Raw genomic sequence first — 26,182 nt, 5'->3', positions numbered from 1 at the left:
GCCCTGGGAGTTTATAGTTTACCTGGGGAGGTACACCGTAGTTCAGAGAGGTGCTGTTGGGGCATCAGAGGGAGGGGTTAGTTCCAGGAGGCTAGGGTGAGAGGGACTAAGGAAGACTCCAAGAGGAGATGACATCTGAAGGTCACACTGGTGCTAGTATGGGAGGTGGATGAAGGGAGGGAACGTTGGAGGCATACAGACAAGTTGGGAGGCTATTCTGCTTGACTAGATGAGAGGTGATGAGGGAGTGAACTCAGCTGCAAAGGATGGATGGACTCAGGAGGCACATTTTTGCAGAGAAAGATCAGGCCAAAGTTTAGATCCCAGAAGCCCGCAGCTTTTCCCAGTGACCTGTATCAAGCTTTTAAATTTTTTCCTTTGCTCTGCTAGCAGTGCACTACCGATCATTTTATTGTTTGCTTTCTCTGGCTGGGCTGGTCCCTAACCAGAAGCTTTCACAAGTTGAGCAGCACTTGCTAGAGAGACGAGACCCTAAGCTTATCTCGTTGTACGTCCTGTTCTCCTGTGGGTCCCTGGTGCAGCTTCATTTCCCATTTGCCCACTGAGCACACCTCTAGTGTAGGTGGAGGGAAGGAGAAGGCTATTGGGGAACGCCTTTCAATTTCCCATAAATTGTACTAATTTCCCCTAAACTGGCATTCTTTTCATGACCAAATGCTGAGAAAAAAAAGAAATCAGTTGGTTTAAGAACTGAAGAGGTACAGTTACTTGAAGGTATGCAAAGTATAGTGAAAAGAGCATGGGGTCAGAAGACATGTGCATTTAATCCTGGTTACTTGCTGGTGGTTCTTCTCTATTCCCAAATTTCCGTATCAGTAAAACAGAGATGATAATATTTTACATACTTTATGGGAATGTTGTAAGGATTAAATGAGAGCTGAAATATGAAAGTGTTTTTAAATTCTAAAGTATTATATAAATGTCAGGCCTTCCAGTTAATTAGCAGGCTGCCTGAAGTTCCAAAGTTATGCTGATTTTCTTTACATTTCTCTTCCTCAGCATTTCCTAGTATATACTGACCTAACTGCAAAAACAGCAGGATCCTACAGCCCCATCTGCCACAGCAATTTGTAACTGTCAGCATTGTGACATCTCCTGTTGCTGACTTCGGGCAAGTTGGACTGTACTGTCAGAGGCTGTGTGCCTCAGAGATACCACTCTGAGGCGGTGCATATGAAAGGCTCTTGGGAGCTTGACCCTGGAATGCCTTTGAGCCTATTGAATGGGGCTGTTAATGTTTCCTCTGTCTTCTTGAAACAATGGTTTTTGTACTTTAGCAATTTATATAACAAGGAGAAAGAATGGTACTATCCACATGTAATAGTCAGTCACTCATGTCTTAGACCCTAGATCAGGTGGGGCTGCAGGCCTACCTGTTTATTATCTAGCTCTTCCTGAGGAAAGGAGGTTTTCATAAGCCTGTGACATACCACCACATGATCTTTTTAGAAATGTAAGCACGTTAGTTTCTCAAATGTTGAAGCCCCTAAAATTTTTTTCCAGGTTTTTTTTTCATTTTATTGTGTTAATTAAATTAAATTAATTTTTATTGGAGTATAGTTGATTTACAATGTTGTGTTACTTTCTGCTGTACAGCAAAGTGAATCAGTTATATCCACTCTTTTTTAGATTCTATTCCCATACAGGTCATTACAGAGAGTATGGAGTAGAGTTACCTGTGCTATACAGTACGTTCTTTTTTTTTTTTTTTTTTTTTTTTATGGCTGTGTTGGGTCTTCATTTCTGTGCGAGGGCTTTCTCTAGTTGTGGCAAGCGGGGGCCACTCTTCATCGCGGTGCGCCGGCCTCTCACTGTCGCGGCCTCTCTTGTTGCGGAGCACAGGCTCCAGACGCACAGGCTCAGTAATCGTGGCTCACGGGCCCAGTTGCTCCGCGGCATGTGGGATCTTCCCAGACCAGGGCTCGAACCCGTGTCCCGTGCATTGGCAGGCAGATTCTCAACCACTGCGCCACCAGGGAAGCCCCTTTTTTTTTTTTAAGCATCTTTATTGGAGTATAATTGCTTTACAATGTTGTGTTAGTTTCTACTGTATAACAAAGTGAATCAGCTATACGTATGCATATTTCCCCATATCTCCTCCCTCTTGCGCCTCCCTCCCACCTTGCCTATCCCACCCCTCTAAGGTGGTCACAAAGCACCGAGCTGATCTCCCTGTGCTATGCAGCTGCTTCCCACTAGCACCCTGAGGAAACCATAATCCAAAAACAGATATATACCACAGTGTTCATTGCAGCACTATTTACAGTAGCCAGGACATGGGAGCAACCCTGAGTGCCCATCGACAGATGAATGGATAAAGAAGATGTGGCACATATATACAATGGACTACTACTCAGCCATAAAAAGAAACGAAATTGAGTTACTTGTAGTGAGGTGGATGGACCTCGAGTCTGTCATACAGAGTGAAGTAAGTCAGAAAGAGAAAGACAAATACCATATGCTAACACGTATATATGGAATCAAAAAAAATGGTTCTGATGAACCTAGGGCCCGGACAGGAATAAACATGCAGACATAGAGAATGGACTTGAGGACATGGGGTGGAGTAAGGGTAAGCTGGGACGAAGTGAGAGTAGCATTGACATATATACAGTACCAAATGTAAAGTAGGTTCTTATTAGTTATCTATTTTATATATAGTAGTGTATATATGTCAATCCTGAATCTCCCAATCCATCTCTCCACTACCCCCTTTCTCCCTTGGTAACCATAAGTTTGTTTTCTACATCTGTGTAAGTCCCTAAAATTTAAATCTGCTTTCTTTAGAGTTCACTTTGAGATCATTTTTTCTTTCTTCCTTTATCCATCTGTCTATCTAAATGACATCCATCTAATCAGCAGATATTTTTTGAACACTGCCAGGAACTGTGATGGAGCTTAAGTATATGGTGGTGAACAGAACACACAAATTCCCTGTCCTCTTGTACCCTACAGTATAATGGGGAGGCTGGCATTAAACAAATAACCATACAGATCAATCTGGAATTACAACCGATGTTAAGTACTTTAAGAGAAGAGTACAGGGTGCTGGGAGAGAAGGAGTCAGCAGCAGGATGTCCCTGGAGTCTTCTTTTATGTCCTGAAGCCAGCTGATTAAGCAGGTTTGGAAATCAGAAAATAGTTATTGAATAGCTATTATGTCCTTGCAACAGAGCTAGATTATTTAAGGGGTACAAGAGAAGCAATTAGACACAGATTTTTACCCTTGAATAATTTACAGCTTTTGTAGTTACATATACAAAAACACCTTGAAAGACCATAGATGGTGCCAGGTTGTGTGCTAGAACTGTGGAGGTTAGAGTGTACTAACCTCCTGTAGCCTGTGAAGGCTTCCTGAAGGAGGTGGTGCTTGAGCTGAGGCTTAAAGGAAAAAGAGGATTTGTACCAGTGATAGAGAGGGTAGAATCACGTCTGTAATTCAAGGAGAAGAAAGCATGAGCACAGGTGTAAAATAAAAAGAAGCCTGTTGGATGAGGGGCCTGAGGGTCCATAAAGAAAAGTTTAGGGAATTCCCTGGTGGTCCAGTGGTTAGGACTCGGCACTTTCGCTGCCATGGCCCAGGTTCGATCCCAGTTGGGGAACTAAGATCCCGCAAGCCACGAGGCACGGCCAAAAAAAAAAAAAAGAAAAAAAGAAAAGTTTAATTTACCTCTTTGATTTAAATTTGCTTTTAGTTAAAGTGATCCATAATATATCATCCAAATCAGAACACTTTTAAAAGTGAACGGGCCCTGCCCTGGGCGAATTGAGATAGGTGGTCATCCTGTTGTAATGTGGCCAGGGTACAAGAGCTTATTCCAAAAAGCAGGATGGGAGAATGGAGCACATAGATGTAGTTCCTTTGCCCCACAGTCCATATTTACCATGTGGATTTGCCCATAGTTTACTTATTTGATAATCTGTGGACCTTTCTTGGTGCTGTAGCGTGGATTGGGTCTTAGCTCTCTGAAAGGGAAGCGATGAGTCTAGTTTGAAGACAGTACCAGCACATAAAAAAATTGTACTCTGAGTGTATGCCAGTGGAGACTCAACCACAGGGGGAGGCAGCCTAAGCCTATTAGGACAATATTGTGACTGGTGCAAATTTAGGAATTCTGTATACCTATGAATATGTGAAGAGGCGTGTTTTCTGTTGAACTTGTTGGAAGATAAGCAAGGCCCTTACTGTTGGACTATTGGAGAAGGACTCACAAATAGGGCTGAATGTTGTTAGCCCGTCTGGGAGAACAGCAGCCCAGATGCCCATCCACTCTTTTCCTGTTAGGCTTCTGCTCTGCTTTATCAAGGGACTGGAGACCCCAGATCCCATTAGTCTGAGAGAAGATCCAGGCATAAGATCTTGATAACCATCTTCTTGTCTCCCCTTGCACATAGCTGGTACCAGAGCTGCAGCTTCCTCTCCCTACGTTTGCTATGTCTGTGTCTGGCTAATATTATAAAGGTTTATCAAACTTCCCAGATATGGGGGCTAAACTAGTTGAAATATCACTTTTTAAACCAGACACATTTGTTACTCTGTGGACATATCATACAACAAAGTTTCTAAAATGAGAGGATTTTTTCTTTCTTTCTTTGAAGCATGGTATAATGGCTACTTGTGTAAAATAGCTGGACAAGTGGGTGGATGTAATGCTTACTTTGAGATTCCCCAGAGAGGAGTGAAGGGAGACTGTTGCAATAACTTGCCAGCTCAATGGTGGGTTCCTTTCTAAGTGTGGTGAGAATATTTGGCTGAGGGAGTCTGGTGGGAAATGCCTCTCCAGGATGTTGGAGTTGGCCTCCTGAGCAACAGAGCCTGTTTGTAGCTTTAGAAACAAATTGGGAGGCCCTGCCAGTGCTTTGCACAGCCACTTTCCACCCACTCTCTCCTCCTTCATTATAGGTCCCTTTTGTTTTGCTTGCTTTGCTTTCACCTTTGGTTTTTGGATTGTGATATTTTCTTCTTCCCCATTTTGGAGCATATTAGCCTCATCCAGCTGAATTTTAGGCTTTGCCTGACTAAGGCTGTGAGATAATTTGGGGAGACTTAAATAGGACAGGATTTCAAAGCCCTGCCAAATTCATGATTACAGGTAGATGCAAGCATAGAGTTAGAACTTCACATCTTCAGCTAGTATGGTAGGAGAGGGGCCTTTTCTAGTCAGAGGATTTCTGTAGAGCAAGGTGGGGATTGTGGTGATAGCATCTGCAGCTTGTGTTCTTTCAGTGCCCAGCACAGGATTCTCATGGCGGTTTTTTTTACTGAGACTATTACTCTCCTTTTAACATCCGAGAAGAAGTGAATCCAGCAGCTGTGAGGCCTAAAGGGTACATGGCACCTGTATCCATTTTGGTTCTGTGTCGTAGTCTAGTTCATGGCAGCCATCGTGTCCCCAGCCCTAACCCCAGCATAAGCAGAACAGTTTATTTCTGGAAGATAAGAAGACCACTGGAAAACCACTGTAAAGTGAAAATTAATTGGGAACTCTTGTTCCAGTTATTGCTGTGTAACAAATCATCCCAAATTTAATGGTATAAAAGGACAACAGTTATTTATTATTGTTTTCTCTCATGGGTCTGTGGACTGACTGGGCTCAGCTCGGCAGTTCTTCAGCTCCTCCGGATTCTTACACATTGGCCATCAGATGGTGGTGGGGACTGGAGGCATCGCAAAGGCTTTCCCACGTGTCTAGCCGTTGATGCTGGCTGTTGGTTAGCTCTCAGCTGGGGCTGTTGGCCAAAACACCTACAAGTGGCTTCTCCATGTGGCCTGTGCTTCCTCTCAGAATGGTGGCTGGCTTTCAGGAGCTTGGATCTCAAGAGCTATATAGTTTTTTATGACCTAGCCTTGGAATTCACACAGTATCACTCCCACATCATTCTGTTCACTGAAAGCAAGGCACTCCAATAGCCCATGTTCAAGGGGGAAAGGAATTAGACTTCCCGTATTGATGGGAGGGGTGTCAAAGAATTTATGGACATGTTTTAAAAACATCACAGCGCTTGATGCTGTTCTTCATCCAAATTAGATAATTTTTGGAAAAAAAAATTTTTTTGAAGGAGATTTCTTGCAGAAGAGACCTATGGCGCCCAAAATAGTCCAGCAGGCTGTTTCCATCTGTGGCTTCTTGCTACCCAGGTAGAAAGGGAGACTACACCCCCTGGCAGAATTTGGCTTTAGGCCAACAGTTTGACATGCTTCCGATGGCATTCAGATCCTTTGGGTCCCTCCCAACCAGCGATTGAAGTGCTCTTGTCTTTTCCCTACACGTCAGTCACAGTGGTGCCCTCAGCTCCTTCATCTCTGCCAAGAGTACTGAGAAACTGTAAGGAAGAAGCGATCAGAGTTTCTGTACTTTTGTAATTCTTTATCACCTTGTTATTCTCTTATACTTTCTGTTTCTTTACCAGTTTGGGGGCTGTCCTTTTTTTCTTCTCCCCAGCTGCTCTCCTGAGACCCTTTGTCTGGCAGGACTACTACCTCAGGCTAGATTTGGCTTCAGAACACACTGGTGTTTTGCTTACTGTATTCTTCAACTGCTTAATCATTATCGTTTTGTTTTTCTGAAGCTCAGAGAGTCTGCTTTCCATTGTTGTCAAGTTAGTTCTCCAGAAAGAGACTGTCTGTTCTCCAGGTCCATGCTATAGAGCCTCTCAGTCTTGAAGAGTATATACATACAGTGTCTTAGAACTGCCACCACTTTTAGCTAGCTTAGACCAAGCAGCTGGCATCATCAGAGGTGCTTGTTCTAGGTTTCTCGTGAGTTAGAACAACATCTCTTGTTGAATCTCACAACTCCTAGCACATATTAGGGTCTCAGAAAATATTTATCAATTATTTGATGTATTTCATGCTCTTAAAACTGCATTTATGCCAAAGCAAGAAGGAAAAAAAAGGTGAAATAAGAATTTCTTCAGAAGTTTCTCATGCTCTTATTTGGTAAAATAAAGATTGTCGGGTAGCTGATTGGCTTCTATTTCCTGTCTCCTGGAATGCTCCTTCTTTGGACCCAGGTACCACCCCTTAAGGAAATCCAAAGGCTGTGTGGAGAGAGGAGCCCACATAAAGGAGGACTGAAGGCCTGTAGATCTAGCTGAACTTGCAGCCCATGGCTGGCCATGAACATTCCAGCCAAAGCCCAGTGAAACAGAAAACCCATCAGTCAGCCACAGATTTGGGAGAAATAATAAATTGTTTTTTTAAGCTAAAAAAGAAGAGAAAAGATTGTTGAGTTATTTTAAAGTATGCTCATTATTTCTTCTCTCTAAAACTTGCCAGAATCATCCACCTGTTGTGACCTCCAGTGCTACTTACTGTCTGTCACAGAGAAGTAGCTCAAATGAGGGTCCAAAGAGTAGGGACAGAAACCTTCTTGAACACTGTTTAGTGTCTTCTCCACAGGAATGGTGGATGGAGCACGTAATCCCTTCACACCTAAGCAGCTATCAGATGGAAAAAGGCTGGTCAAGAGCATTTCTCCATCAACCTTGGTGGGACTGAACGTCAGAAAATGACCGCTTGCTTAATACCAATTCTTTCTCAATTCCCGCATTCTGAATATTGGTGAAAGGTGACTGGTCAAGAGGTTATGCTGTTGTGTCAGATGATTGGCCAAGGCCACAAAGCAGTAAAATGATTCACTCCGTACACCAGTCTTGTGGTGATGTGATTCGTTTGTTCCTCAGCAGACTTCCAAGTCATGACACAGTGTGGATCTTTGGAGGCTGCTACCAAAGAGTCAAAACTGTGAATGTATTCATTGAATGCTCAGGGTCTGTGGACATGCCCACTGAAAACAGTGTCATTCTGATCACATGGGTAATGATGATTTAGTAAATTTTGTGGAAACTGAAACCTGGAGAGGTTTCTTTCTTTCTTTCTTTTTTCTTTTTTTTGCTGTGTTGGGTCTTCGTTGCTGTGTGTGGGCTTCTCATCGTGGTGGCTCCTCTTTTTTTTTTTTAATTTTTATTTATTTATTTATTTTTGGCTGTGTTGGGTCTTCATTTCTGTGCAAGGGCTTTCTCCAGTTGTGGCAAGTGGGGGCCACTCTTCCGCGGTGCGCTGGCCTCTCACTGTCGCAGCCTCCCTTGTTGCGGAGCACAGGCTCCAGATGCGCAGGCTCAGTAGCTGTGGCTCACGGGCCTAGTTGCTCCGTGGTATGTGGGATCTTCGCAGACCAGGGCTCGAACCCGTGTCCTCTGCATTAGCAGGCAGATTCTCAACCACTGCGCCACCAGGGAAGCCCCCGCGGTGGCTCCTCTTGTTGCAGAGCACAGGCTCTAGGCACCTGGGCTTCAGTAGTTGCGGCACGTGGGCCCTAGAGTGCGCAGGCTTCAGTAGTTGCAGCGTGTGGGCTTAGCTGTGGCACATGGGCTCTAGGGCACACAGGCTTCAGTAGTTGTGGCACACGGGCTCAGTAGTTGTGGCTCACGGGCTCTAGAGCGCAGGCTCGGTAGTTGTGGCTCACGGGCTTAGTTGCTCCGCAGCATGTGGGATCCTCCCGGACCAGGGCTCAAACCCATGTCCCCTGCATTGGCAGGCGGATTCTCAACCACTGTGCCACCAGGGAAGTCCCTGGAGAGGTTTCTTGACCTTTTGCATTAATATTCTCTTTGCTAGGTAAGAAATGGGAGGGTGCAAGTAGTTCTGTGTTGCTGGGGCATAAAGTGAGAGGCTGGAGGGGAGGAAAACGAGGCAATAAAGGAAGTAGGAACCAGAAGATGATACGAAACATAGAGTGTGAGAGTAATCTGATCAGCTCCATGAAGCCCTAGCAAGGACTGAGAAATGCAGGTCTGCAGAAATGCTTTGTACGGCCAGCACGATGCTTTAAAATGGATTTGAATGCTTTTTTCCACTTTGTCAGAGTCTTCAGCATTCTCTATGGTTTTGTCTCTTGTCTCTCCTCTCCCTGTTCCTTCAGTCACTGTCGGTTCCCCTGGCTACTGTTTTACTGACATTTAGGCCATTTATGTTGTACAGGTGTGTCCTACAGGTGTTTCTCACCTACTTTTACCAGATTTTGTTTTTTAAACCCTTGATATGTGAAGCCTCCCTCCCCGCCAAAAAAAGATTAAAACTTTTTGGGGAAAAAATATATTCTCTTTGCTGATATGGATGCCCTCCGCATCTCACTTGTGCTCTAAGATCCCAATGGCCACTGCAGCTTCCCCCTCCCCACGCACACACTGAAGACTCCTGCTTTGCTCTGCCCCATCTGATGACTTTAGGACGGAATTGGCTGAGAAGAGACGAGACAGAAGAGCTTCATATTATTTTTGATATTTCCTTTTCCTTGTAGAAGATGAATATTGCCAGAAGCGAGGGAGATAAACTAGATGCTCTGATTTAAGAGTCAGGGTGTAGTCATTCATTCATTCACAGGATATTTATTGAGCACTTTCTGTGGCCCTGTTCTAAAAGCTGGAGTACAGCAGTTAGATAGGTAAAGTTCTGTCTTCAAGGGACTGATATTCTAGGGGAGAGTGAACATACAGCATGTAACTCCTGTGTCCATTTCTTTATTTTGGAGAAGTGATAAATGTCACCTCTCTCTTACTTACCATGAGAGTAATGTCTCTCACCCCATTTCCTATTAGAGAATATTAAAGACCAACCACATTTTTGCTGCATATCAGCTTTTTGAGCAGTTCTTAAACGGCTTGATATGAGACTGAAGACTGACTGTGACTAGGATTAAGTCTTGAGGGAATTCTGAGATCCTCTTCAGAACTGATGATTTCTCTGAAAGGCCAGTTCTGTTCTGAGGCTTGTGGAAGTCTGTCACTGAACTGTGAACTAAGTGCAAGAGAGAACAAGAGACAAAGACAAAAAGAGAGGGAACTAGCTTTAAAAAGAAAGAGAACTGGCAGTGAGCTCAGACTACAGGTTTACACGGATAGTAATGTTTGGATGGATGGATGGATGGGTGGGTGGGTGGGTGGATGGGTGGATGGATGGATGGAGAGATAGAGAGATAGATAAAAATAAAAGAGAAAACCTGAGTACTCGGACGTTTTCTTTTTAAAACGAAAAATTGACCCAGCGTTTCCATTGTGTCTGTTGAACTGGTGACATCAGGGACTGGCAGCCAGTCTTCCACTGACGTCAGCAAGAGCAGATTGCAATCTCCACAGCGGAGTGCTCCCCAGCCCTGATAAGTAGGGCTGGTAATTGAATGAGAAAACATTCTGAGTGATCAGCTAATTATGCTGTTCAGGCAATGGCTTTGTTCACGTCTGTTTCATCCTTGAATTGCCTGAGTGACTTTCTCACTGGGAGGGGAAGTACTTCAGTGTCCACGATAGAGGCACATATTTTGCGTCTCCCTCAATTATGCTGCCTGTGCTTCCCTAGGGCAATACTTTGGCATTTCACGTTATTACAGACATTGTATGAGTTTTGATCGGCATTAGTTTTGTTCTAATTTGTGATTCAGTCTGATCTTTGTTTCCACGTGTCTGAATGTGTGCACATGCATGTTATTCCAATGCTCTTTTCTTTCACAAAGGCAAATAACCAATTTGATTTCCCTTCTTCCAGCAATCATACAATATAACAATTTGAAAGGCCCTAGTCATGCTTAACATATTAAAGCTACTGATGGGAAAGAAATTAATCTAGAACAGCAGCTATAGTATTAGAAATGAAGGATTCACGTCAACTTGGTCTTCTGGTTTAAAAAAAAAAAATCACAGAATCTTCCAGTCCCAGCTCAGAAGTGTATGTGTTGATTGTTTACTCACTTCATCCACTGGAAGAAATTAGTGGCTTTAGGTGTTAAAGATAGATAATGCTATTAAAAATCATAAGCAAAATCTGCAGGAGAAAAGAAGGTTCATCTTCTAGTAAGGATTTTTCCAGTACCAACCACTGATGATAAATTTTACTTAACTTCTCCTTACATTTAGTTCCCACCTCTTATATAGTTTTGTGTTCAGGCTTAACTAGAAATGCCTCCTTGCTTCCTGAACACATTGTCTAGAATTTGATGCCGAATTTCTTACGCTTGTACACTGAGGAAGCATGGGAGAATCCCAGTGCTTCTTGGGTCTCTTGGGACAAACACATGCTTGTCCTTAGCAAGATGGTTATTGCAAACCACACATTCAGTGGGACTTTGAAATCCTCATTGAGACTAGGAAAGAACTTGTAATTTTGAGGAACTTGAAAGGAGGCTGGTGTGGTGAGAGTGTGGTGGGCAAGGAAGAAAATGGCACAAGGTGAGGTGAGACAGGTAAGTGAGGGCTAGATCTCCTACGGCTTTGTAGATCGTTAGAGTTTGGATTTTATTCAAGCCATTCTCCAGTTGTTGCTGAGTGGACAGAGCATTTAACCTGAGTTGCCTATAGATTTGGTTATGGATGGGCAAGTTGCTTTTTTCTGCCTAGTGTACCTTGGAATGTTGGATGGACAAAATGGAATAATGTATAGTAAATGCTTCTTCCACACCTATGCAACCCTCAGTGTTTGTTCTCTCTTCTGAATATGTGTATTAGCACTTTGAACTTCTGTATCAGCTATTTAGTATTTAGTGTATGCTACATTATGTTTACGTCGTTCATATTCTGTTTCTTCCAACTATAGATTATTAGCTCTTTGAGAACAGAGGCTTCAGGGCTAGCACACAAAGCTCTACACATAGTAAGCACATAGGGGTTTTTTTGTTTGTTCATTTTAAGGATTTGAGGTTTCCTTTATTTAAAACTTTGTCTACTGGTTTTGTTTTGTTTTTTAAATTTTTATTTATTTATTTATTTAGTTTTGGCTGTGTTGGGTCTTCGTTTCTGTGCAAGGGCTTTCTCTAGTTGCGGCAAGTGGGGGCCACTCTTCATCGCGGTGCACGGGCCTCTATCGCGGCCTCTCTTGTTGCGGAGCACAGGCTCCAGACGCGCAGGCTCAGTAGTTGTGGCTCACAGGCCTAATTGCTCCACAGCATGTGGGATCTTCCCAGACCAGGGCTCGAACCCATGTCCCCTGCATTGGCAGGCAGATTCTCAACCACTGTGCCACCAGGGAAGCCCTGTTTTTTTTTTTTTTTTTTTTTTTTAGTAAATGTATTTATTTATTTTTTTTATTTTTGGCTGCGTTGGGTCTTTGTTGCTACACGCGGGCTTTCTCTAGTTGCAGTGAGCGGGGGCTACTCTTCTTTGCAGTGCGCGGGCTTCTCATTGTGGTGGCTTCTCTTGTTGCGGAGCACGGGCTCTAGGTGCATGGACTTCAGTAGTTGTGGCACACGGGCTTCAGTAGTTGTGACTCGCAGGCTGTAGAGCGCAGGCTGAGTAGTTGTGGCGCACGGGCTTAGTTGCTCCGCGGCACGTGGGATCTTCCCGGACCAGGGCCCAAACCCGTGTCCCCTGCATTGGCCGGCATATTCTTAACCACTGCGCCACCAGGGAAGTTCCTGTCTACTGGTTTTTAAAAATTATTACAAGTAATATATTTCATGTACTTTTGTATATGTTTGAAATTTTCTATTGTAACAAATGGAAAACAAAGTAGGTTGTTAAAAAAAAGCAATATGGTGCAAAGTACAAAATAAAAATCATCTGCTATATCATAGGGACTGCATAATTTTTGTTTTAATTGGTATTGTTAAAATTGCCTTTCCAAATGGCTCTTTCAGGTTTCCACTTTTACTGGCAATATCAGTTTCCTAATTTCTCGCCGGTGTTTGATACTGTCAGACTTTTCAACTTTTGCAAACCTGATTATTGAAAAATTGTATCTAGATTTACATTTCCCCAATTACTAGTAAAATTGGGCATTATTTCATATGGTTATTGGCCATTTACATTTCTTTTCTCTGTTTATGTCCTTTGTCATTTTTTCCTTTTGAGTTGTTTGTCTTAGTGAATGCAGGAATACTTTATATATTCTAGGTACTCTTCCTCTGTTAATTGTATGGTAAATATTTTGTCCCAATCTTTTTTATTTTTTTACCTTTGTTTCAGCTTGCCTTTTGCATTCAACAGTAAAGCATAGTGGCCCTTCTTCCATTTTAGGGAGGTCAGTATTTTTGATGATGATTATGTCCCATGTATAGCCCAAGATAGTTTTCTGAAATGATCTTTTAGAATGAACTCCTTGGCATGACCTATCAGCCTAAAAATAGTCATCACCATTTGCTGTCTTGGCCCAATAGACCCCTTTTGTTTTCATATATTTTAGTTATTTTAAAAATAACTTATAAGAATAATGAAAGGATAGTTAAAAAAACTTCATTTGAAATTTTAATAATAATATAAATGTAGCAACCCCAATCTTTATTCCATATTCTCCTGGTTTTGAATATACACACCTGAAATGGGCACCTCTGAACTCAACTAACTACTCATCAACTGTCATGCATGAACCTGGAATATATACATCTTGAAAATACTGGTTCCAGACTTCAGATACATCTCTAATAGGTTCTAGCTTGTTACTTCTGGTTCTTCCTGCATTTGTATTATCAAAATGCAAAACTTGAAGAATTTTTGGAAACCTTAAATGGCTCATAATTTTGTTGAAGAGAAGACAACTATCTTCTTTGCTCCATAATTAAACACTTTCATCTTTAGATTTATAAACATCAATCAAAATGATCGATTAATTTTTTGAATTTTTTATTTCTTTATCTGTATCCTTCTAGTCACTTTTGTATATTAACCTGCCCTCAGCATTTGTCCCCTCATGAACTGTATCAAATAGAATTTGGCACACAGACCCCATAAAAGATAAAAGAATGTAGTCATATGCCCTTTTAGCATAACAGGATAGTCCAAGTTCTTGTTGCAAAATATTGCATGATGAAGTCGTAGGGGAGCAAAACTTTTCCTTCTACCCTTCTAGGTTCTTTTGGTTGGCCTAATAATCAAATTGATGTAAGATAGATTTACAAGAGAAAAACCAATTTAATTTCATATGTACAGGAGCCCCATAAAAATAAGAGACCCAAAGACAAGCCTCTGGCAGTTGAGGCTTATATGCCATCCTGAGCTAAGGAACAGGATAGAGGCCTGGGGCTTTGGAGGGGAGGAGGGTCATTCACAGGACAGTAAGAAGGGCAGATGTTTTCCCTGCCACACAGATATGTCATTCAGATAAAAAATTATCTCTGGTAATACCTCTCTCTCTGAGCCAGCTTCCCTATCTAGATTCTTTTAGGTAGTTAAGGGGGAGGGAGAAAGTTCTTCCTGTGTCTCTTGGGCCTTATCTTAACTCAAAATAATCTGCATGCTAAAGCTGTACGCTTTGGGGAGGCTCATTCTGAATCCCTCCAAAGTCCTTCCTGTTGAATGACTAACTGAATGAGAACACCTATTTCCTTTTTGTTCTTAGAAATACACTGTTCACTCATCATTTCTTGAGTTAGAAAATTTGTCTAGTATGTGGTCATCTAAAGACTCATAGTCTGAAATTTTGCCTTTTTGATAAATGTTACCATCATCATTAGAGTCTTAAGTGCTGCTATTTGTCTCTTTGCATTCATCTTCTGATTTGTCTGATTGTGAAATGTCTTCCTCTGTCAATTTTCTTCTCATTGGCATTATGGACAGAAAATTTTAAAATTCTGAACTCTCAGCTGTGCTTAATTAAAGCTAAGTGCAGACTACAAAGATAGTGTCTCAAGTCTTTTGTACCTTATTGAAAGATGACGCATACTTTGGACAGTGCAGTGAGAAAATTGAAGGATAATGTAATTGAATCACTTTTGCATCATCCTTTTTGGGGATTTCATCACTCTTCCTTTCTCTTATCATTTGTCTTTTTTTAAAAGCATAGTTGTAAATAATCCAAGATGTAGGAAAAAAAAAAAGACCACTAAGATTCAATAATATAGCTTAAATTTATAAAAGCTTGTGCTGGACCCATATGGTAGTTACAAGATAGAATGAGTTTTACTGTATTTTTGATAATAAGTATAATTTCCCTTTGTTGTTCGGAAGACTCTAAGAAGAATAAAATTATGAAATAACAATCCTCCCAAGTAGTAAGGAATAGTTCCAAAAAGAAAGTGAAATTGGGCCCAATGGACCTAACGTTATACCAAGGACTGAGTTGACCGGAAATATATACTGACTGTATTAGTGAAGCATTTAGTGTGGAATCAACTGGAATGTTTAATTCGGTTTAGCCTTTCTTTACTGCACTGAAGCCTGCAGGAGTTTGCTCCAGCTTACAACTTTCTGTTCTGACCTTCCCCTTATCTGTGCAGCACGGACAGAAAGAATAAATTAACTTCTTTTTGACTGAGGTAGGTGCTTCCTCCTCCTGTTCATTCTGTTTGCAGGAGCCCTGCTTTATCTCGTGTGTCTCTCTTCTAAGCCTCTTTTCTCTATCAGAGCCCTTGAGCTGTTAGCTGTTGAAGTGAAGTGCATCTCTGTTGAGCGCAGAGCACTGCCAGCATCCCAGTTGGGGAGAATCTCTAAGAGGTGTGTATGCCAAGCACGATATCATTGTGTGCAGGCATTGCAGGAGTCTGCCAAACTCAGGGGTAGGCTGCCAGTGCAAATGCCACGTTGACATGACATTTACAAGTTGAGAGTCTGGAAAAGGACTGGCAGTGGGACACCCTTCAGCTACCTCATTTAGGTTGGCAGTTGCAGGGCCAACTTTTGGTTTGTAGACTCAGAAACCATAGTCAAGAAGTAATACTTCGTATAGAATTTAAAACTATCACTGCCGCTTTTTCTAGTAAGTGATGAATCCTGTTAGCCTGTTCCTGGGATGCAGGATAAACCAGAGTGGTAAGAGTGCAGAACCTGGAATCAAATCTGGATTTGAATGAGGGCTTTATCACTTACTGTGTAACCCTGCTCAAGTTACTTAATCTATGTAAGTCTCATTTTCCCATCTATAAAATAGGGATAATATCACTTTCCTCATAGGGTTATCAGATGGATTAAATAATATCCTTAAAAGTGTAAGCACTTTTCCCAGTGCCTGTTCAATACTAGGTATTCAATAAATGTGAGGTATTTTTCACATTCTTTAGAAACTTGTGAGAAATTCAGGTTTTTAGCTGTTCCTATCTATATTTTAGTAAAAAGTAAAAAGATTCTCTCTTTGACTTAAGAATTGCCAGAACAGTACGCACAGGAAGCCCAGAACACAGTTTTCTCCAGCTCTCTAGGAAAACTTAGAGCCAGAGTCAGGATCATTTGAGCATTTTGGCATCTCTACAGTTTCTTAGGTACAGAAACCTTTGAGGTGTTAAGAATTTATTTCTGTAATAGCAGTCCTTTGATTGAATTGGAATTTTTCTATGGCAAATTCTAATGCAAAGTGCAGACCTAGAGCTATTCTGAAGGATATCCTGTGGCTTAATAGAGAGGCTATCATTTGGGTGCAGGTAAGAAGGTACTTGGTCTTGATTAAGTCTTTTATCAAGATCTAGTAGCTAAATAACAGACTTTTCTGTGCTGCTTGTATAAAATATAATCCTCACCATAGCGCTTCGTTTATTTCCTTTAATCATTTTCAATACATTAGTAAATTCTCTCAAATGATAAAATTCTGTCTTTTCTTTTTTCTCTTGTTTTTCAGATCTTCAAAGTTGTTGCGGGCATTCTATGTTCCCTTCCTGTCAGATCAGTATACAGTGTATGCAAACTACACCATCCTCAAACCCCGGAAAGGAAAGCAAATCAGGAAGAAAAGTGGAGGTTAGCACCATGCCTGTGGCCCCAAAGGACAACCATCCTGTTAACTGGTAATTCCACTGACAGGACTCCCTCCAAGTCATCATTTGTAACATTTGTAATAAAAGCCGTCTGACAAGAATACTGGAATCTGGGCTCTTTGGGCTTTGTCAGAGTCAATCACATTCACTTCTTAATGTGTGTCTCTGTTCTGCATGTGCACTTTGTGCAGCTAGGTGGAGAAAGGCCCTGAAGTCTGGGTAGATACATTGCTCCACATCTCATTGTTTTTCTTCTGTTCAGTTATTTTACTAGACCGGAGAAGAGTAGAACCAGCTTTCAGGAAGAACTGAAAATCCCGGGACTGGATGTCTGTGTTGAACTGTTCTACACACTCTGGCTTGGCATCCAAGAACTAGCCTCCCTTGGGCCGTATGAGCTTCTCCACCAAAGCTCTTTGGCAGCTCCTAGCAGACCTTCTCGTTCCAATCGAGTGCTGAAAACGAGCACAGCCTAATTGCCAACCTACATGTCCTTCTCACCTCCAGCAAGACTAAGCTTTTCTAAAGCACGTCACAGGACCAGGACCCTGCCCTGGAGGTATCTCAGGAAAAAGGCAACCAGTTGAGGAACTGTGGCTTAATTTCATTACATAGGCTGCCTCTTGCTTTCATCTTATTTCCTTTACAACAAACTGTAAACTATATGGGTTTGGGTTTTTGTTTGTTTGTTTTTTAAGTTTTAGCATGCTGTTTCTTGAATTCAAGACTTCCCTGTATAAAGGTATCAACAGACCAGACTATAACTGTACAGGACATACGTGGAGAAAATTAACTCTATCAGTTGGTAGATTTGGATGACATCACATTTTAAAGTAATTTATTCTTAGGCCATTTCTGAGGAAATTAAGAATCTCCCTTTTTTAAACAACCCTAGTGAAAAAGACCAGTGTATGTTCATGGCACCTGTTTTTGAGTATGTCTATTGCAAAGCTCATCCTGCATGGGGCACCTCTAGTCAAATAGGCAATGATAAGGACTTAATTAAAACATAAGTATATACTTTACTTTGCTTTTACACACAGTATTTCATAGTTTACAAAGCACTTGCACATTATCTCATTTGATCCTCACAGTCATGACGTGAGGTAGACAAGGCAAGTGGTTTTATCCCCATTTTACAGATGAAGAAACTGAGACTATGGGGCAGGGGGCAGGGGGAGGTAAGGTGACTTGCCCAAGGCCACACAGCCAATAAGTAGTAATGCTAGGACCAGAACCTGGGTTGCCTAACTTCTCATCCAGTGCTCGTCCCTACTCCTCACTTGACTATGAAAACATTACTTGAAAGAATGATGAGGTTGGCCAGAGACCTAATTGATAATGTAACTTTCTATTTTAAGGAAGAATTTTATCTGTGTTTCTGTGAGTTCTTCAGAGCCTCCAGTCTGCCTGTTGGTTAGACCATCATCGCGGTACTCTGGGATGCAGCCTGGCCTGTGGCAGGAAAGTAGTGCTCATGTTTGGAAGTCAAGCTCCTTTGCAGCCACACAGGATCCAATACCAGTTCCATTCCTATAGTCAATCTGGGGTCACATTACAGTGCCTTATTTCCCTAAGGGTGATTGTGTCTAGTATCTGCAAATAGGATGCATTCATTTTTCAGAGTTTCCATCTTTCATTTTTCAAAGAGAAGGGATTTTCAGTAGGAACTGATTCCAAGAGAGGAGAAGTGACAAGGGAAGAAATGGCTAGTTACCATATAAAGAGTCTTCTCATTCGGATCCCCTCTAAAGGAATATCTGGGGAGGGGTTGAAGAATTGTGAGTCAGTAGGTCTAGGTAACATAGAACAATGATAACTGGAGAGTGAAGATAAACTGGGGTCCCACTCGTTGCTTTAAAGATTTTTGTATTTAATTTTCAATACTTGATTACTGTTTTCCCAAGGCAAATATTGGCACATGTGGTCTGACTATAGGATAGAGAATTTTTAGTGAAATATCTTGCCATACCTGCAGTAATAGTGCACTGTCCTTCACAGTGGCTAGAGCTCTTTTTTTGTTTTGCCAAGGTAAATGAGAGAGTACAGTAATGGAGGTCCATGGTGAGTGGCCTTTTCTAATCACAGTGGTACAGTGAAGATCCATTTTATCATGTTTCATGTTAAAAAAAAAAGCCTTCTGAGCAAGAACTTACTGTAACATAGCACAAAAAAGGTCATGATCAATCTAGGTGTTCCTTGGGAATATCGGTTGCTATCCCTTTTAAAACCTGATCTCGGTTTGCTCTGTTCTATGAATATCTTTAGTGAGAGCACAGTAAATTGCAGAACACTCTGCCAAATTCGATAGGTAAGGGATATAAAAATGAATGTTTTTTGCCGTGAAGGTGTTTTTCACATGATACATAAACGCGTTAAAACATCTCCACCTCAGCAATACAGGGAGGTTAGCTTTGCCTGGGAAGAGAGTTTCAAAACACTTGGTGAGAGTAACATTTCTCCTCCAGAGAATCAGTGTTCAGCATGAGCTGACCTCTCTGCTCACTGTAAAGTATCTCAGGTACGTTTTTCTCCACAGATTGTTGACTATCAAGGAATGAATGAAGGTCTACAGCTTATTGGTAACAACCTTTGATTATGGAGCTGAGCGAGGGAGTTGGGTGTATTGGCAATTCCAGGGCTCTCTGATCTCTAGATCTTAAGCAGCCTTGTCTGAACCCCAGATCTCACAACACTGAGTCCTATTACTGAACCAGTCTGTGTAGTAGCATCTGTTATCAAAGTATACCTGTCAACTGGTAGGTGTCATCTGATAAGAAAGACCACTCATTTTAATCTCTTGAGATTATAACAGAAAAGTGAAGCCCACACTCTTTATTACTGAATTCAAGTGTAGAAACTGATTCTCTGTTTTAAATCAAGGTGGTTCTTGATCCCAACCATTTATTTGGGTCATTTTTTCTAGTTTGGAGTTCTGGGAAAGAACCTTCAAAACCCCATGTAATTCTGCAGCATTAGGTCCGGATTGACCATTTGGGCAGAGCACAAATGGAAATCCTTTATTGTGTTTTGCATTTTGTGGGATTTATTGAAATAAGAATTCACGGTGATTGTGCTGTCTTCTGGCCAGTGTTGGGCAGCTCTGCTTTAAATTTCGTTAATTTTATTTTCTCTGAAGAGCAAAAAGAGGCACAGTTTAATCTTTGCCTCCATAGCCATATTAAGCTCATGTATTAATTCATTCTTAGGCTCCTACATTAAATGCCTTGGGTAAACAGATAAATGGACATGTGCTCAGCTGTAATTTTTTTGCAACAGAAAGATCTGACTTCCATATGGCATTGTTGGGTTTCAGAGGCTCTCTGGTGTTTTGATAAATCTAAATGAATGTTGCCTTTAATTTTTCCAGTATATAATCTATTTAACCGTGAGATTCATGCTGCAAGTGAAATCGGGAAGCACTACAGTGTTGAAGCAAGAGTATTGTTCAATTCATTTGTCTTCCTGATCCTTGTACTTTATTTCACATGTCAGTGTTTACATTACATACTGTATTTTCTGTGAAAGAAAAAGTTAAATAAATCTTGGCAGTTTGATTTTCCTTTTATTAAGTTGATATTTTCTCTTTTGCTTTTAGCTTTTAAATCTTTGGTGGCGATTGGAACCTGAAGGAGCTCAACTCCTTCCATCACCCCCACTTTCATCCTTCAGTGTATAGACCTGCCCTCTGTAGACCAAATAGCCCAGAATGTTTATTCTGAAAACTCTGGCAAGAAGCCATTGGAAAACCCAGTGAGGGTTAGTTTAATTTTGTGGAAAAACCAAGCACAGTGGGAACTACTCAGTGTGTCAACATTGTGCCTAAAAGAGAGTTTCTGGGTCCATGTTACGCTTTTGGATTAAGAATCTCTGGGCTTTGAGAGTCTTAGTATTCATAGAAATGTGATCTAGTAATATCTAACATTTAGGTAATTTTCCACTTTGTCAGGGGTTGTCAGGAGCAATAAAACTTTTTTTGTGAATGAATTTCTAACATCATTCCTGTATCTTGCACCTTATAGCCAACAACTTCTAGTAACCATCTGGTTTAGTACCACTGGTTACCAGTTTTCTTTCCATAGGACCCAAAATGCCCGGGAAACTTGGTTTGATTATTTCTTCCAAGTTGTTTTAGAGAAGGATATTTTATTAATATAATTCCAGAAGGGAGAAGTCTATAGCCCTAATGAATTTCTTTTCCCCGCCTAGAAGGTCATCCTTCTCCCTGTTTATTTCTCTTACTTTTAGGGCCAGCTTGAGTCTCCCTCTCTTTTATGAAGTCTTTCTAGACTTCAGACCCCTGTGATTACTTCCTGAACCCTCTTGAGTACCTAGTGTTTTTACTAACGACATAGAACCTTAGCATGCAACCCTTGCAAACCTGTCTCTCAAGAATATTGTTGGCACATCTGGGGGCAAAGACCATGTCACACTTCAAGACACCTGCAACAAAAATACAGCTGTTGCTTTCAACTTGGTCGATTTTAGGCCACAGAAAATAGAGCAAGTCATGAGCCCTATAGTAACTCAAAGGGCAATTTGGAAGATGTGAATGAGGCTAAATGCTATGTATATTTTAGGAATTCTGAAGGATACATGCTTTCACACAAAGGAGGATTCCTCAGAATACCTTCGAAAAAGAGAGATTGAATTTCCTTTATTGAATATTTTTATCATTACTTGGTTTTGGAGGGTCAGACAGCCCACAACACCTTCTGAATGAATTTGGAGCAGAAAACCTCTCGTCCAGGTGTGAGGAGATGCTCGGTTCCTACCAGATACATGCCCTCCTAGGAAAAGGAAGTCTAACTGCAAGATGACTTCGTAGTGATACGTTCAAATTCAATAATATCAAGTAGTAAGTGGTTTTTTGCAGCTGAAAGCTGTTTTGGCTCTCTTCAGCCCTGGAGTTCACCACAGACCTGGCATTGAAACAAATTATAACCAACAGATTTGATAAATGAAAATGAGAGACATTCAGATAAGGGATGTGAGAATACAGAATTGTAGTGAGACGACAGGCAGACTGGGAACTCCTATTGTAGCTCCTTAGAATAAACAGCTCGTAATTAAAACAATTGGGTTAAATAGCATACCTAAGTATGAGCATTTCTTTAAAATATTTAAAGAAATCTTAAGGTATCTTTATAAATTACTTCAAGGTAGTAGGGGTTTTTGGTTTGTTTTTGCTTCTAGTTTCTGGGCTGCATGTTCTGCCTTGACATGCCTAGAGATAAGAGTGTAAATCGGGTGACTCTTGATGGTCCTATCAGCCAAAAGATTGTGTGAGATAAAAGTAACTTCTTCTGACAAGGGTTTTTTGCAGACCACAACCATGGATTCCAGCCATTTACTGCCTTAGGAGGATTATCTTTGACTTTTATTTGCCTGCAGAATCACTATTCGGCAATTGGTGCCATTGGCCTGTAATTTGCCGTTTTAACCCTCAAATTCCAAGTTGCCAAATGAGAAGGGTATGGTTTCTGGTCTGTTTGCTAGGCTGCTTCAGCAGCATTATACTCAATGCTGGAGAAGATGTGACCCACAGAGCAGTGATTCTCAACTGGAGCTCCACGAAAGAATCACCTGGGGACCCTTTAAAAATTGCCACTGTCTGCTTGGACCCACCCCCTTCCTCCCAGGGAATTCTGAGTTAGTGGCCCAAGATGGGCCTAGTCATCGTTATTTATTTTTTTTTAAACTCCTTAGGTGATTTTTCTAATTACCCACTGCTATTGATATTAGAGACTGGAAAGCAAACAATCACATGAAAGATCAAAGATAATTAAGTCAGCAAAATGTTTGGTGTCTCTTTCCAGTTACAACCCCTGCTAACCCAGGCCTCTTCCCCTCCCCAGACCCTTTTCTCTGCTTTTTCTGCCCTATCAAACTGTACCTGTCCCGTCTCTCATTCTCTCTGGGCCCCGCTTTCTGGGAAACAATTAACTAATGTGGTACTGAAGCACACTAATGGATGTTAATAATTTACTCTAGTTCCCTTCTCATTGATCCTCTCATCTCAGTACATTTGAATGATAACAATCTGGAAAAAAGGAATGACTAATTTTGGCAATTTCAGACCCATTCAAGTGCCATTTAATTTATTTATTATATGGGAGGAGAGAGTTTGAGCTGGCAGATCCACCCTTCAGGAAGACTGCCTGGCATTTTTCAAACCCTCTTGGCCTCCTCAGATAAGGACCTGTGGCTGTCTTGAATAGGAGAATGAAAAAAAAGATGTGTGTGGGTATTAAGCCCTCCTGCTCAGGGCACACTGAGGGAGGCTGCTTTGTCGATCTTATATACTTATCTGTTTGTTTGCGACAAGTACAGTGAAGACTTCCCCTTTGTTATTCTGCCACTGGTCTTCGGAGCTTCTCTGGAGCTGCTGCTACCCGCCCCTCCCCCCCCGCAGACATGAGAGCAAAGGTTAATCTCATTTTGAGAGAAATGACCTGATCCGTGTTCACTCAACCAGCAAGAAAACACCATGTATCATTCAGGAATTGGTCTTGCTCCTTGTCTCCCTATTAACAATATGTCTCTAAGCCTCCTTGGTATTTCCTATAATATGTTCCCATTTTTTCTTGCCCGTGAAATATTTGTGGAGTTCTGTAGAAAAGGAGGCTGGCTTTACAGTGCTACATTTATAAAAGAATCTTGCGAATTTAAAAAAAAAACTCAGCCCCTTCCCCTTTCCTTGGGCTTTTTTCTATAATTGTGTTCCCAGAGTCTGTGATATTCTAAAAAATAGAACTCAGAGTTTAAATTTGTTGCCATGCTTTTTGGGTTTTGTTTTTGTTTTACTCCCAAGTATCACAGTTTCTGAAAACTCGAGTCAGCCTTGTCTGCAGTGCCCTAGTGTCCAGCAGAGGGCAGCCTGTTCTCACTAAAAATTTCAGCTCTCCTCTTCCTCCAGGAATCTAATTAGTTCCACTATTTGCTGTATCCTTGGTGTCAAAATTCCAGTGTAAACTGAAATATCTGAGTTGCATTTCTTTAGAATCTGTATACTTTAGAATTACGCTCCTATATTTCTATAATTACAAAATTTTCCTGGAGAAAACCGTGACCATAATTTGTGACAGCTGGATCATCACCGCTAACAGTGATTCCCTGGTTGGTAAATGATCCACAGGTCAATTCTTCCCAGTTAATTTTACCTCTGTTGACATGACCTTGATGGTATTCATAGGTAGTAAAAGATATGTGTTTGGTTGAGAGGGGGAAGCAGCTACTTTTAGGGGTAATTACCAGCCATTGACTCATTTTCAAGTTTCCAGATATGAGCAAAGCAGTCTTAACTTTTCCTCTGCTAACGTACTGATATCAAAGGCAACTCAAAGGCTATGTGAATGTTCAGGGTTCTCCCCTCCATCAGATGCCAACACATTATCTACAGCACAGTAGCTCAACTTAAGGTAGAAGGGGCTGAGCCCCTATAAAGTAAACAGTCTGAGAATACCTTTGATTTCTCCTTATGTGTAGGTCGTGGGGTGAAAAGCAAACATTTGCAGAAGGAAGTAGAATTTGAATTTAAAAGTATAGGGTATCCACTTAGGCAGATTTAGGCCTTTAGGGACAGACAAGTTCACCTCTTTGATAAAGAAGGAAGATTTCCCTTCTTTATCCCATTTCTGAACTCAATCTTAGAACTATCTGGGGAATAGATTGAGGTTTGGGGTTTTTGTCATTTGGGGGGTTTCTTGTTTTCCTTTTATGTTTTTTTTACCCTCTAGATCATCAGATTTGCTCTGTGCAGAAATAATACGAGTAATAGCTAACACTTATTAAGCATTTACTATATGTCAAGAAGGTTTCAAGTTGCTTCTTTTTCTCACATAATCCTCACAACAACCTTGTGAGCTCGGTAACTATTATCCTCTTTTTAAAGATGGGGAAACTGATACTCAGAGATATTAAACGGTTTGCCCAAGATCACCTGGGTAGAAAGTTGCAGACCTGGGATTCAAACCCAAACAGTCTGTCTGGCTCCAGACTCCCTCTCGTAACCATGATCGTACCCTCCCTATTTCATGACCTCTTGTTTGGGTATTGTGCTCAGGTGTCTGGAATGGCTAGATGGGCAGAGATAAGAACAGGGTCTAGTCTTATTCATGTCACTTTTTCAACCACCTTCTTATTCTGCCTTCCATAATCAGAGCCCAGAGCTTGTCCTAGTAAGACAGAGTGTTCAGTCTTTGTAGGGGCTTTGCTTTTCTTTCTTTTTTTTTAAATAATTTTTATTTTATATTGTCATATAGTTGACTTACAATGCTGTGTTAGTTTCAGGTGTACAGCAAAGTGAATCAGTTATACATACACATACATCCATTCTTTTTCAGATTCTTTTCCAATAGAGGTTATTACAGAGTATTGAGTAGAGTTCCCTGTGCTATACAGTAGGTCCTTGTCGATTATCTCTTTTATATAGAGTAGTGTGTATCTTTTAATCCCAAATTCCTAATTTATCCCTCCCCCCACCTTTCCACTTTGGTAACCATAAGTTTGTTTCTGAAGTCTGAGTCTGTTTCTGTGTTGTATGTCTATTGCCATACCACCCTGAATATGCCCACTCTCATCTGTAGGGGATTTTCTAGAACACTGTGAGCCCTCAGCTAATTTTAATTTCACACAGCTAGATTAGAAAGGGAGCTGATTTCCTGAAGTCCTAGAAGTCAGTGGAAATTCTGGTTTCTGACTACAGTCCCAGCTGAATCTCTGCTGAGATGTGAATCGTGTGTCCAGGGGTCTTGGCACTGCTTCTTTCTTACTCCTGTGACCTTTTTACTAACAGTTCTGTTGGGCAGATCAGAGAAAAAAAGGGGGGGGGGGCTTCCCTGGTGGTCCAGTGGTTAAGAATCTGCCTTCCAGTACAGGGGACGCAGGTTCGATCCCTGGTCAAGGAGCTAAGATCCCACATGCTGCAGGGCAACTAAGGCTGTGCGCCACTGCTACTGAGCCTGCACGCTCTAAAGCCCGTGTGCCGCAGCAAAGATCCCGCCTACCGCAACTAAGACCCGACGCAGCCAAATAAATAAATAAATATATTTTTTTTTAATGGGAAAGAATACCATCTTCAGGGGACACCACAGGGAAAAGCTTTTAGGGGACCTGGAATATTTTAAGTAATCCCTGCTTTTGCTAAATCAAACCTCTGCCTAATTGGGGTCTGGGGACAGTATGCCCTGATGCTGGAAGCTACTTACGTTGGCTGGGTGTAGTACAATACATGGTGATGAGGGCTTACAAAACTAAGGGAGAAGGTAATCTGGACTCTACCGCGTGGACATAGCAGGGCTAGATAGGGAATAGCTGGCAGGAGGAGACTATTAATACACATGTATGGATGTCACTGGGGAAACCAACCAGGGGGAGGCAGAGTGCAGTCTACAGTGTGGTAACCAAGAGCCAGAAGGTGTGTTTGTTTGAATATGTAATAATTTTTATGGTTCAGTATTCAAAAAACTTAAATGCAATGTGATATTCCAGAT

General features: G+C 41.4%; 1 protein-coding gene across 7 annotated transcripts in view; it reads left to right on the top strand.

Annotated features, from left to right (window-relative positions):
* ALG9 (ALG9 alpha-1,2-mannosyltransferase) overlaps positions 1-22,377 on the top strand; it is a 100,289-nt gene extending 77,912 nt beyond the window's left edge. For 3 of the 7 annotated variants that reach the window (XM_082476882.1, XM_082476877.1, XM_082476879.1), the window contains 2 exons: positions 16,553-16,671; positions 16,963-20,256. In XM_082476882.1, coding sequence (XP_082333008.1) covers positions 16,553-16,671; positions 16,963-17,164 — 321 coding nt within the window. In that variant the 3' untranslated portion in view covers positions 17,165-20,256. Of the gene's footprint in view, positions 1-16,552; positions 16,719-16,962; positions 20,257-20,286 lie in introns of those variants that run through there. The other 4 variants (XR_014267988.1, XM_082476881.1, XM_082476878.1 and 1 more) reach the window with 4 other exon arrangements.
* Positions 22,378-26,182: the final 3,805 nt, after the last annotated feature.

Source organism: Balaenoptera physalus (assembly GCF_965194825.1).
Source record: "Balaenoptera physalus genome assembly, chromosome: 10".
Lineage (NCBI taxonomy): Eukaryota > Metazoa > Chordata > Mammalia > Artiodactyla > Balaenopteridae > Balaenoptera > Balaenoptera physalus.
This window is presented reverse-complemented; position numbering and strand designations above follow the sequence as displayed.